This window comes from Carcharodon carcharias, chromosome 25 (genome assembly GCF_017639515.1).
Source record: "Carcharodon carcharias isolate sCarCar2 chromosome 25, sCarCar2.pri, whole genome shotgun sequence".
NCBI classification, from domain to species: Eukaryota; Metazoa; Chordata; class Chondrichthyes; order Lamniformes; family Lamnidae; genus Carcharodon; species Carcharodon carcharias.
The window spans coordinates 13,937,989-13,952,322 of NC_054491.1; the positions used below are offsets into that span (position 1 = coordinate 13,937,989).

The following is a 14,334-nucleotide window of genomic DNA, read 5'->3' on the forward strand; positions in this document are numbered from 1 at the left end:
GGACTGTTCATTTATGTGGGCTTGAGTGCATATCCCTGATTTATAAGTCTGTTTTGCCTTTGTTTTGCACAAGTCAGTCACAATAAGTAGTATTGCAAGAATTGTACCAGCTTCCCACAATCAGGGTTCTGACTTCCTATGAGGCTCGAAGTATCACTAAGAATGTTTGAACATGTATATGCTGACGTGTGTCAAATGTACCTGTATGCGCAGTGATGATATAAATTGTAAAAGAAGCTGTAGCATTTAGAGTGTCTGTCCGCCTGTCGGTCTGTCCGCCTGTCGGTCTGTCCGCCTGTCGGTCTGTCCGCCTGTCGGTCTGTCCGCCGGTCGGTCTGTCCGCCTGTCGGTCTGTCCGCCTGTCGGTCTGTCCGCCTGTCGGTCTGTCCACCTGTTGGCCTGCTTGCCTGTCTGTCTGCCTGTCTGACTGACTGTCTGTCTGCCTATTAGGCTGTACACTACTTTACTGATGCACCATCTGCCGACTTGCATTGGTAGGTAGGTAGGTTAGTGAATTTAATTCTGTTAGTTTACAATCTAAGCTAGGGGTGTCCAAAATGCTGCCCGTGTACCACCTGCAGCCCTTGAAACCCTGGCAGTCTCACTACTAAGTCCAGGCATCTTGGTTCTGTTTTGCATTTACAATTCTTATTTCATGGTTTATCGCATTCAATTTTTTGTGAATGAGGTTCTGATAAAGATGGTGCTTGGCATTGTAACCTCATAACACTCGAGGTGTTGGCATCAGCAACTTGAGATAAATATTAACTTGGATTTAAATTACTGAGGGGATCCATAATGCTCATCATTCTGGTCTATGCAATTGATTAATGATGATACTTTCCATCTTTTTACAGAAGTGCTACCATTTCTTATTCCAGCGTTACCGTCTAGAACATTATACCGTCTCCTCTAACTGGCTTGCTTTGGGCACAGTCATCCTATTTGGATTTCTCTCTCTCTCGCGCTCAGTGGCTTTATTCAGAGGTCAGTGGCTGGAGGTGTTTGTGGAGTTTAATGTGCAAAATAATGTTTTCTTCACTGCCCCCCCTCCTCCCCCTCCCCCACTCTATATGTGGCACTAAATGCTCAGTGTTTGCAAAGTGGATAAAGACTCCGCCCAGACTTTGTGCAAAGTATGGTTCCATGTGAAATCTTTCTCAAAAGCTTCAGTTTCATTAAACATCTTTTTCTCATACTCTCCAAATTAACCAAAGTTAAAGCTTGAAAATGCCGATCTAAAAAAAAACATAACTGGTTGATCTCCCAAGGAGATACAGACAGGTAGTCAAAACAAGTACAGATTTCAGATGAAGTGGAGTTAGACGGTGGAGATAAGTAGACCACACAAATGGCCACAGTTTTCTCCCCATTTTAAACTCTTGAATTCTGTCCATGTTTTTACATTTCCAAGATAAATTTCTATGCCTGCATTTATACTGGAAACTGGCTGTGTAAGCCAGTCACACTGTGATCATACCCTTCTGCTAGTGGTAGCGCTGAAGTTCCCAGTAGGATGGGGGTGGGGAGGGGGGATGTTCTCCTCAGCATGCAAGTGGCTTCTGGCTGCATTCAGATGAGGAATCCTCCCACTGACCCTGAAAAATCTGAATTACCTGGAAATCCGCAGTTTTTTGTTTATATCTGAGAAATCTGATATGGTCAGCCCTGCGGGGGTAGGGAGTTGATGTTAGTAGGAGCAAAGGCATAATAGCTTTCTGCCTTTGGAATGTTGAGTTGCAGCCCATTATGTTTTGCACATTTTCATTATAATGTGGCAGTTTGGTTTAATCACTGCCAATTCTATGGTGCTACCTTGGTTTTGCAGGGAACATAGGTCAAACTAATGTGTCAAAGGCTCTAAAAGACTGAGACACCCAGTTTGCATGTTGTAATGTCTTTTTCCTGTTCTGAATGTCAGTCAAATGGGTCGCTAGGTCAAAATCCTGGAACTCCCTAACTCCTTCACTGTGGGGTATACCTACATCATATGGACTGCAGCAGATCAAGAAGGTGGCTGATCACCTTTTCAGGGGCAGTTAGGGATGGGCAATAAATGATGTCCTAGCCAGCGACACCCACATCCCGTGAATGAATAAATAAAAGGAAATGAAGGTTTTCTCTGCCCATTTAGCCAAACATGCCTATGGTGTTCCACAGTTCCATGGTTGTCTATAGGCATTGTCAACACTAACTTCAAAGCCACAGCTTCACACCATATGTTTCGTAACGTTAAACTTGAGTTTTCCCACTCCCTTTAGGTAAGTTTTCCCAGTTTGTGATTGTGCTGAGGTGCAGTGCTGTATCGGAACCACATGAGTCCGAGATGGCAAAATCACAAATGGTTGTTAAGTTGTAGCCCTGTTTGTAGAATATTTTTTGAAGTATAATTTACAGAAATCCATTGTGATAATTATGGTTTTAAAAAATACTATGTCCTTGGCTGAATGGATAAGTAAACTGCTCAGTTGGTTGCTGGCCGAAATGAACCAGCAAAGTCCCTGTCAGGACTCCATCTCTGTGCTGGGTTAGCTGATCCTGGGTTGATAAACTGCCCTTGGAGCTCCATGTTAGCCAGTGTTCCCAATCCTAATTGTGGTCAGCGAACGCAGGAGTGTGCATTTAAATGTGAGGCTGTGATTCCCCAAGAGCCCAGATAACCGACTTGATGTCTGGGATATCACGGGAAGAACTATCCACTTGTGCGCGTGCACCAGAGGGCAGCTGGAATCACTTGGCCGCATGCACCAACTCAGCGGGGAGAGGGGACAAGTCGGGCCTAGGGAGTGTGGTAAGACAAATCTGTCGTTGAAACTTTGTACTTGCAGCAACACCCATGTTGATCGGGGACCAGCTGATTTGACTTGTGCGTTTGGAATTTTTCTTTTGTTTTATGAGCAAGAAGTTGGCGAATGAAACCTGTCTATATTTTCTAAGATTCTCCCAAAAGACTAAGTAAATAGAGGTCTCAGCAGGATTGCCCATCATGTCGTCTTGCTGTTAATTCACAGGTTACCATGCCCCACTCGACCTTTATCCAGAATTTCACAGGATTGCAACAGACCCGAGCATTCATATGGTGCCTGAAGGGAGACCAGTCAACGTTTGTGTTGGAAAAGAATGGTATCGCTTTCCCAGTAGCTTTCTCCTACCTGACAAGTAAGTAACTCAGTTCTGTGGCGGTTAGACCTTATGGATTGGGTATTTTTTTTTAAAAAAGGGGGCTGCTTTGAAGTCAGGAGACCTGGAAGAGTGGGTTTTCTCAAGGCCTAGCCAAATTTGAAAGCGGGGCCCAGTTGGCGTTTTCTAATCTCCGTTTCCTGGCCACAGCCTGTCACGCGGAGAGGCTGGATGGCTGTCAGCGCCAGGCTACAGTTGGAGAGAGGAGGGGAGGGGTGGGAAGAGGAGAAATCAGGAAGGATGGAAGGGGGAATGATTGGACGCCAGAGGGAGGGTGGGAGTCTGGAGGAAAGATTGGGATTCCAAGCGAGCAGGGAAATTGGTGGCCAGAAGGCACGTTGGAGGCTAGAACAAGATCGGAGGCTGGGGTCTAGTGAGATCAGAAAGGTTAGCAGGCTGTGGGAGGTGGTTGTGGGAATGGCTGTGCCCAAGAAGGGGATTGCGTTATCTGATCACAGAGGGTTTGTGAAGAGGTAAACTAAGTCCAGCAGTGGAAAGGCATTTACCCTCTGGATCCAGTAGTCCTTGTCTCCCCTTAGCTGCCAGGTTCCCTGGGGCCCAAAAAAACTCAGCCACACGAATTAACTTTAAAATGTCATTTTAAAATACGCGACACAGCCTCATTGTAGTATTTAAATTGCTAACCTGTTTCCTGTGAGTGGGTTGATTACCCACCCCCTGTCCTGCCTCTGTCACAACCAGATGTGGGTGCGTTAGAGGTGCGTTGGGGTTGGGATTTAATTTTTTTGTATTTTGTCCTACTTCTTGTATCTGTATATTTTATCAAAAACTAAGTGAAGACAGGTTTTAACACATCACTTGAACCCAATCTGACTATTTTGGGGAGTTAAAATTCAGTCCTAAATCATTGCTGTTTGTGTTTAGTAGATAGCATAACTGTCTAATGTGCTCTTTTTTCATTCAAATCATGAAAATTTACTGAAAATCATTATTCACAAAGCATCAGATAAAATAAAAATTAATTTTAGATCTTGCATGTTAAATGGTGAAAATGTTTCATATGTTCTATTAATGAAATATAGTTGAAGGAGACCACCTGATCTTCTTTAGAAGGAATAAGTTTGCTTAGGACTAGAATAGGTCTATCTTATAGAGTTGATTTTCCAGGCAGCTTTTCTCGGTGGAAACATTAAACTTTATTTACAAGACAGCAGCAGCAGCTACATGTGTGCATCTAACTCTATAACTGAAGAAGAACTCTCTCCTAAAGATTCCACGCACTGCTAACTCATTGGTTTACACGGATCATGTGATCTTACAACACTGGATTATTCTTAAAGCTATAGCCCTATATTTATCAGAACTATAATTACTACAATTCATCTTTTTCTTTTCTAGAAACACAGAAGGCTAGGAAATTAGAGCATAGAAGGAGACCATTTGGCCCATCATGTCCACGCCATCCGAAAAAGAGCGATTCAGCCTAATCCCTCTGTCCAGCTCTTGGTTAAGGCACTTCAAGTATATATCCAAGTATTTTTTAAATGTAATGAGAGTTTCTGCCTGTACTATTCTTTCAGGCAGTGAATTCCAGACTCCCACCAACTTCTGGGTGAAAATATTCCTAGATTTTTAAAAAATCTTTAGATCATGTGTAATTTTACCTATAGGCCCTCAGTTCTGTGGCGGTTTCAGTAACATGTTTGAGCATTCTTTAAAATATTCCTTTTCTTGTCACTCCTCTCAACACACAGACACTTGTGCACATGCAAACGCATACACACGCAGGAACTCTCACACGTGCAAGTGCACACAGACGCAAACGCCTCATTTTTACTGTCAGCTGTATCTTCTAGTAGCAATTTGTTTCTATTTCTATTTCTGTGAGAGAAAGCTGTCTCAAGCTGCTGCATTTATATTACAGCCAAACAATCTAGAGTGGAGATTTTGCACATCCCAAGTCAGGAGCACACTTCCCAAAATCCCCTTTCCACAAGTCACACAACATCCTAACCTGGAAATTTATTGGCCACTCCTTTCTTATCACTCGGTCAAAATCCTTTACTAATAGTACAGTGGGAGCACCTTCACCACAGGGACCATAGCGGTTAAGGAAGGCAGCTAACCACCACCTTCTTAAGAGCAATTGGGAATGGACAATAAATTGTGGCTTTCCCAGTGACACCCACATATCTCGAGAATGAGTTAAAAATCATTTGGTTGGGCAGCTTGCGAACAAAGTTTGTAACTGGAAAGTGAATCAGGAAACGAAGGGGGGGTGGGGGGCGAAATGCTGCTTGGGTTTTGTGCCAGCTCTACTTTGTAGCCCTGAATTTCCTTTTGTATGATTTCTCTGCAGCATTATAAATGGTGATGCATTACAGTTCACTCGGGAAGTCACAGTTGCTGTGGCAACATGCGCATGCATGTTGTAGTCTGGAGCTATGGACAGTGATTGTTAGAGGCTCCAACATTCATGTAGCTGACCAGGTATCTCCCGCTGTTACTGCCTGCCACTGGTGTGTGTTGGAAGGCTTTGTAGGTTGACCTTCAACCTGTTCTGACTGTGTTATGAATGCATCTTCCTTGGCCATCAAGTTCTGAGGTGGTACTCAAACCAGGAACCTCTAACTCAGAAGCAGGGAAGTTACCCACTGTGATACAGGACCACCTACGTATTTTAAGAGCTCCTACATATTATAAGTACCATCATGGGAAATGTTTGCAAAAGGAGAAAATGCTAAACATTCAATATCTGAATAACTAAACTGGTTTAATACTTCGGGTACGACCGTTCATCAGAAGTAAATGGTTTCGATACTTTTTCATCTAACTGCCAAACTCCTACTTAAAACAGAAAGTGTTGGAAATTCTCAGCAAGTCAGGCAGCATCTATGGAGAGAAAAAAATTGAGTTAATGTTTCAGATTGATGACCTTTTACCTGAAACTGAAAGGTCAGTGACTTGTAATGCCAACTCTGTTTCTCTCTCCACGGATGCTACCTGACCTGCTGAGTATTTCCACATTTTCTGTACTTATTTCAGATATCCAGAATCCTCAGTAATTTGTCTTATTTTTTGACTCTGTATATTTTATCGAAAACTAAGTGAAGACGGTTTAAAATGAAAGACTGTTCCTTCAGCATCCATAAGATACTAACTCTGCTGACTAATGGATCTGACTCATGGTGATTGTATATCTTGCAACTGGAACACAGCGAATTAATTCCCATTTACTGGCCTTGATTGTCCTTCAGCCAAGGACTTTGTAATTTCAAAATAAAACTTTTTAAAAAAAAGACATGCACAACAGTAAAGGGAGTATTTACTGTAAGTTTGAATGTGTTGTGTCTGCAGTTTGTTACATTTCGCAAGATTTATTTCAGCAATCTGTCGTGATAAGAATGAAGGATATTTTAAATTTTCCATTAACATTTACTTTTCCTTTTAGTTAAAGTTCTGGTTGTGTTCCTTTTGCCACTTGGGGGAGAAAGCCCAGTAATAGCCCAGGTTCTGAGTGAAGGAAAGGGACAACTGTTAGAGATCAGGTTTAATTCGACAGGAGGCCCATTCATCATGTGAGACATTCAACCAAAACCCTTTCCTGTCCTCTTAGGTGAAACATCTTGTGACGCTATTCAAAGGAGAGCAAAGAGCTCTCTTGTTGTCCTGGCCAACATTTACCCCTCAACCAACACCAGCAATGCAAGCTAGCTGTTCTGAAAAAGGGTCAGAAGCTAATATGTTAGCTGCTCTGGACTCTCCAGAGATGCTGCCTGACTCGCTGAGTGTTTCCAGCAATTTTTCTTTTGATGTGACAATGGATCCTCCCTGTGCCAGTCCTGTTTTCTTCCCAAATGGAAGTCATTTTATCAAAGCATGAAAGGATGAGTGAACACTGCAAACCCAGTGCCTCCTGGCCCAGAGCTCAAGCAACTGAGCTACTATGCTTCCAGATGGCAACTGTGTATGGTAGGACCAGTGACACCCATTCGCCATTAAAATATGTGCAGAGACTGGTGATTTGTGCTTGGTGCCATTGTCAGTCATCGTGAACAAAGTGGAAGACTTCTCCTTTGCTTTCTGTTAGTAAGAATTCCACAGCTACCCATTGTTCTATTGAATTGTACCACTGAACACACAATCCTAGTGTATTTCAACATCTCCAAAACAAATACTATATAGATCATAGATTAATTTATTTGGTTTTCTCTCTGCTTGGTTTTGATGGTCTTGCGCTATCGCATACTTTCCCCAGACTAAAGCAGAACTCAGATTTCCACTTCTAAAACCACCTGCAAGACTCCTGTTCCGGATGAGTAAGACTCCAGCATTTCCTCCTTTCTCAGTTTCTGTGTGTCCGGCCTGCACACCCAACACCTCATACTGACCCTAATGAGCAATAATTAGTACAACTGTGAAAACACTCCAATATTAAAAAAAACTAAAGATTGAAAGCTTCATCATGTAGTCCACATCTGAATGAAGATCCAATTTTGCTTTTGTTTTCTCAGCTGGCAGCTCCAGTTCATTGCTTCCGAATTTCGAGGCCAGCTCCCAAAGCCCTACGCCAAAGGACCAAAGGCAACTCAAATCCATCCAACAGACATGAATGACCAAAACCATGAGGAAACATCCAGATATGTAAGTGAAGGGCTTTACTTTGTTGCTGTGAAGTTTACATTTATGAAGCTGAGGAACGTTAATGTGGGGAAATCGAATGTTTCTGTCTCAGATTCCCAGTGTCTGGCATTTTGCACTACTAGGCAGACAGAGCTTGGGTTCAACATAAATTTCACTGTACTGTGCGCCAACAATACATCTCCAACTCAACCTCAGATGAGCATCCCTCTTATAGGTGTCTAACATTTTCCAGTAACTTAGTGGTTTGAGCACCCTCGTTCTAGATCCTTCCACCAATGGGAATGGTTCCTCTCTATCTACCCTGTCCAGACCCCTCATAATTTTGAATACTTCTATCAAATCTCCTTTCAACCTTCTCTAAGTAGGACAATCCCAGCTTCTCCAATTTTTCTACATAACTGAAGCTGCTCATCTCTGGAAACATTCTTGGGAATCTTCTCTGCATCCTCTCTAATGCCTTCACATAATTCCTGTCATTGGATAAGGGAGTCTCTTATTAACATACAGGGCATGCTGGCAATGCTTCAACCATGGATGTATCCGTTAACAGCCTTTTAACCTCAATAACTTGAAAACATTTAAATTTCAAAGTTTATAAAATGGTTTCCTGCTATCAGACACCAATGTCCTTTCACAAATGGGTTAAGCTAGTTTAATTATACTTTAATCTGTCAGATAACATGCTCAAGACACACTTTGGCATCCTCTACAGATTTGATTTGCTTGGTGGAGGGTGTTACACGCGGCAGCTCCATACAACCGTAGGAAGTGTCGGTTCACGGACTCCCAAGATACCTGCGTATTTTGCGGCCTTGTGGATTCCATGGACCACGTGTATGTAGGGTGTTGTAGTTATTTGAAGAACCTTTTACTTTTGTCTTGTTGGCACTTCAGCCCCAGGCTCCTGATCCACAGGCACCCCGTGCAGAGGGGCGCAAGGGGCGCAGGGAGGGAGGAGGACCTCCTCGTGAACCTGCTCCTGGGCCTGGCTAAGTTGACCATTAACAGTAGGGGGTGTGGGGCTGGGTGGGGGGGTGGGGTGTGGGGCCTCTTCCGGCCAACTGTCTGTCCCTCTTCCACGGCTCCGTTTGTGGCCGGGTGTCCCTAAAGAGGGGTTTGGGGGTGGGGGGGTGCTTTATTGACCTTTCTAATCACATTTTGATTTGATGTTGTAAGTTTCCTTTGTGATTTGTTTTTCTTTTGCAGTATCCCTTTAAGGGGCCGACTCTTACTTTGCCCCCTGTTCTCTTTAGTTTATTTGGTTGTACTTGAAAGAGTTACAGAGTTGCTCTTCGTTAGAAAATGGTTAAAGGGCAAACGAGATTTCATTTCTTTTTTTAGCTCTGTGGAAGATGTTTTTTGTGAGGGCTTTACTATGATGATCCTGATGAAAATTGTCTTTTTCTTTTACTTTTCTCCACTCTTATGTTCTAAATCAGAAAGCCAGGCGATGCAGGATAGAATGGGAGCCAATTTCTACACCTTTACAAGCTTGTATTTCGAGATTCACCTCAAAATCCAAGCACCACGCTTTCAGTCTGCTCCTGTTTATGGGAAATGAATCCCCAGTTAATGTCCAGAACTTGAATACAAATAAACATTCAATTAATACAATTAATATCTTGCGCTGAACATCGTGCTAAGCAGAGTTCTGCATGTGGCATTCAAATGGGCACTTTTTAATGGGTGACCACTGACCATGAGTGTTAACAGAATGTTTCGTATCATATCCAAGTCAGGTGCTTTCCTCAGTAATTTTTCTAACTCAAAAGTACTCTTCCAAAGTCCATTTTTGGTCCTAACTTTCATTTCTTAGGACTGAGGAGCTTTCCCTTGTCTTAGTGACAAATGAGGCAGACCGAGCACATGCTTCAATCAGGGTCCTTTATTTCAGTATTGCAGTTTGTGTCACTTTGAGGCAATTGTTAGTGATTGTGCTCATAACTTTCGGACTGAATCATATTTTTAGTTCTCAATGTAGCACCAAAAGCTTCAACAGCTCATCAATCCTACATCCAAGAGTGAGTCAGTTAGACTGCTGCCTCACCAAGTGTTTGCTCTTCTCATTAAGTGCCTTGATAATTAAAATCTATTGACATCATCTGGCATCATGTTGAGGCCAGAAAAGCTTCTGATAAGCCTCAGCTCCGTGACTGAGGCTATCTCACTGTGAAAGATGCAATGGTGTAAGGCACTGAGTACAGAAGCATAAAGCATCATGCATATTTAGAGAAGTCTCATTATTACCTCAGCTGCCACATTATTCCGTGACAGACACCAAGATTTGTTGCCATGACAACACTTTGGTAAGAAGATTCATTCTAAATACTGATAGTAAGCTGATTTACATATAAAAAAAATTCTGAACCATTGGTGAAACAACTTTTTATTTCTGTGATTACGTGTGAAATATTAACATATTAAATATTAACATACAAAGATTGAGATTCAAGGTGGGAAGGTGATGTTGTGGAGGAGAGGAATCAATTATAGTTTTTCCCTTGCCAATTTTCAGTTGTCTTTTATCATTATTACTTGTCATCTAATTTGCGCAGCAATGCTGCACAAAACAAATTGTCTAAAGTGCCTTAAATCTTTGCGTTCAGGTGTTTTTATTTTTCAAAAGCTGTGTGATCGAACTTTTTCATATCCATTGTTATGTAGTAGCGAGTATGGAGAGCTTAACTGAGGGGGAACAGCTGCTGAGCTACTGCGCAACTACAGTTGGTGTTATCGAAAATGAAACACATATACCAACAGAATTCAGATAATCACCCATTGGTGAGAGAGAAGCATGTCGGCAAAGTAGTGTTCATTCTAAGGGATGAACTTCTGAAAATTGACATTAAATTTAATACTGAGTTTCGTTCAACCTGGATCTGAGTGCTGCTCCTAGCTAGACTTGACAGTTGGATCACTAAGCTAGCACTGGCTATAAATATCGAAACCCCAGATATTGATCAGTATATGAGAAGTCAAGGGAAGTACAACAGTAAGAGATAAGTTTGCCAATCCCAAGGTTCCAGCTGGGAGTGAGTTGGAAGTGGTGCACCCATTTTTCTGACCTCTCTCTTTTTGTGTGTGAAACTGGAGAATTTACACTTAAATTCCCAAATGCTGGTACCTTCTGCGCAGGCCTGTTCTTTTGTTTACGCTTTCTTGTGTCGGCATCACAGACTAATATTCGTATTCCGCAGGGTCAGCTGTTGGACAGGGAAACAATGAATCACATGGGACTGATGTTGTATTGTCAGCTGTGGCTCACTCTTGCCCCTGAATCAGAGATTTTGGGTTCAAGTCCCACTTCTGGGACAAGGGCACAAAATTCTAAGCTGATGCTCCAGTGCAGTACTAAGGGAGTGCTCACTGGCAGTGCCATCTTTCAGATGAGACCTTAAAGGGCTTGTCTTATGTGGAGAGATTTGAGCAGTTTAGGCCTATACTCGCTAGAGTTTAGAAGGATGAGGGAGATCTAATTGAGGTATATAAGATGCTAAAGGGGATAGACAAAGTAGATGTGGAGCGGATGTTTCCCCATGTGGGGCATTCTAGAACGGGTGGCCATAGTTTTAGACTAAGGGGTGGCAGATTTAAATCAGAGATGAAGAGGAACTACAAAGGGTTGTGAATCTGTGGAATTCACTACCTCAGAGTGCAGTGGATGCCGGGATGCTGAATAAATTTAATCAGGAGCTAGACAGATTTTTAATTAGTAACAGGTTGAAAGGTTATGGGGAGAGGGCGGGAAATTGGAGTTGAGGCCGAAATGAGATCAGCCCTGATCATATTGAGTGGCGGGGCAGGCTCGAGGGGCTGAATTGCCTATTCCTGCTCCTAGCTCTTATGTTCTTAAATAAACCAGGGCCCCATCTTCCCTCTAGGATGGGCATTAGAGAACCCATGACACTATTCGACAAAGAGCAGGAGAGTTGTCCCAGTGGCCTGGCCCATATTTATCTCTTAATTTGCATCTCTAAAACAGGTTATCTGGTTATTAACACATTACAATTTGTGGAAGATTGCTGTAAACAAATTGGCTGCTGTGTTTCCTACATTACAACAGTGACTACACTTCAAAAATACTTAATTTGCTGTAAAGCGCTTTGGGACTGTTCTGTGGTTGTGAAAGGTGCTGTATAAATGCAAGGATTTATTTTCTTGTACTAATGATATGACCTTCACTATGCAAACTGTGACCATCATCAATCCTTGATGTGCAGCTCAGATGTTTATTTGTATTTAACCTCATTATAATCATGGTTTGAAAACCGCTAATTACTTTCGACATCAGTGATGCACCCAAGGTGATAACAAGTGCTCGACCAACCTCAAACCTGACATTTAATTCTTTGTGGCTGTATCAGGTGAATGCTATGTTAGGAGTACACTGAAGGCATCTTGGTGGGCCTTTTCTATTAACCCCTTTCCTATCAACGTGCAGCATTGTGGAAGGCTCCCAACTCTATTTGCATGCATTCCTGGAGATTTAATTACATGAACTCCAATTGCCTTGCCCAATTAAACAGCCACTTTCCTATCATCAATATTTTTATAATTATTAAACAAAAGTGTTCAGAGAAAATGGAATTTTTAGAATTGGCTCCATGACTTTTCTCTCATGTTGCTCACAGCAAAGCAGGAGACTGATCTTAAATCACAGGAGACACCATGACAATCCTGATATCCAGCAATACAAAAACCAGCACAGTCCCACCGGTTACTGTGGACGAATTTATGCTAATGATATTTGCTCGCTAGAGCGTTGATAATAATTAAAAATCCCAAGTCATATTACATCATTGCTCAGTGTCCCCGGAGGAGAAATAAGAAACAGAACTAGCAGAGATTCAAAGCAAATGTCATATAACACACATAGCACTGAGCAGAGAGCATTGACCCAGTCTGAGGGTTAAGCTCCTAACAAACAGCTGCAGTTCTACTACCCTGGTTTATAGTACCACCACACAGTGGAGTTTCCCATCTTGCAATTCGCTTCCTCCGACCTATGTTTCCTGAGTTGTGGATGTGGCTTTGCGATTATTTTGCCGAGATCCGAAATCTGCGTTTGCAGTTGCAGAAGAAATGGAAGCCTGATGCGAGTGAAGCTTGCAAACTAGAGAGCTGTTACTCCTGCCATTAATGCAAATCAATAACGGTTATCGCGTTTTGGCTGATATTAGCGACTGCCATTTTAACTGGTGTGTTCGTTTTAAACTGGTGGGGACTGGTGTAAACTCAGAGGTTAGGAGGTAATGGGTCTGCCAAGGAAACAGAGAAAAACTTACATTCTGTAGCACCTTTCACAACTTCAGGTCATTCCAATGTGCTTTACAGACAATAAAGTACTTCTTGAGGTCACTGTTATACTGTGGGAAACACAGCAGCCAATTTGAACACAGCAAGCTCCCACGTTCTGCAGTATGATAATGACCAGATAATCGGATATTTAGCTTGTTGGTTGAAGGGAAATATTAGTCCAGACACCAGGTTGTGATCTCCTGCTCTTCTTCAAAGAGGACCATGGGATCTTTTACGTCCACCTGAGAGAGAAGATAGTATTTACTGTCTCATCTGAAGGATAGCACCTCTGACAGTGCAGCATTCGCTCAGTATTGCATGGGGAGTTTCAGCCTCGATTTTGTATTCGGGTCTCTAGAGTGGGACATGAACCCCTGATTTTGTAATAAGCAAAATGCATTTTTTTAAAATGTATTCACGGGGTGTGGGCATCGCTGGCTAGGCCAGCATTTATTGCCCATCCCAAATTTCCCTTGTTTAGAGGCATTTAAGAGTCAACCACATTGCTGTGGGTCTGGAGTCACATGTAGGCCAGATCAGGTAAGAACAGCAGATTTCCTTCCCTACAGGGCATTAGTGAACCAGATGGGTTTTTTTTACAACAATCAGCAATGGTCATCATTTAGACTTTTAATTCCAGATTTTGTTGAATTCAAATTCCACCATCTGCTGTGGTGAGATTCGAACCTGAGTCCCCAGAGCATTACTCTGGGTCTCTGGGTTACTAGTCCAGTGACAATACCACTAGGCCATCACCACCCCATGAGATACTACAAAATGAAAACTGTCAGGCAGGAATGTACCCATTGTTGTTAAGATACTTTGGTTATGGCACTAGACTGGTAAACCAGAGATCCTGGGTTCAAATTCTATCACGACAATCACTTACTCTGGAATTTGGTGGGTTGACACCACGAGCACCCTAAAAGTATGAGTTAATGAGATCACCTGCAGGATTGGATTGACTTGTATTGCAGGAGCTTAGGGGGCCTGTAGTTCCCCGTTTACTTTCTCCATGGCAGCACTTTGGCCAATCACAGTCATCTTGCCAACCAATCAGCAGCCTTTTTTCCTGCAGCAAAAATTGTTGTGATTGTTTGAAATTTGGGATTCTTGCATTTGTCCTGATCAGTGCAAGAAAAAAAGCTTCAACAACATGTCTCTGTCTCTCTTCAGCAATATTTAAATCATGTACTACCAAGTGACTGACTGCGTGAAGTCTAATGGGTTTAAGGGAGTTCAGAATGTAGT

The 14,334-nt window shown here is 42.5% G+C and overlaps 1 protein-coding gene across 14 annotated transcripts in view; it reads left to right on the top strand.

Moving 5' to 3' along the window:
- Nucleotides 1-14,334, top strand: part of alg9 (ALG9 alpha-1,2-mannosyltransferase) — a 233,041-nt gene that overhangs the window by 79,231 nt on the left and 139,476 nt on the right. For 12 of the 14 annotated variants that reach the window (XM_041174513.1, XM_041174514.1, XM_041174519.1 and 9 more), the window contains 3 exons: nucleotides 858-987; nucleotides 3,012-3,159; nucleotides 7,656-7,785. In XM_041174513.1, the coding sequence (XP_041030447.1) occupies nucleotides 858-987; nucleotides 3,012-3,159; nucleotides 7,656-7,785 (408 nt within the window). Of the gene's footprint in view, nucleotides 1-857; nucleotides 988-3,011; nucleotides 3,160-4,539; nucleotides 4,663-5,500; nucleotides 5,592-7,655; nucleotides 7,786-14,334 lie in introns of those variants that run through there. The other 2 variants (XR_005941396.1, XM_041174521.1) reach the window with 2 other exon arrangements.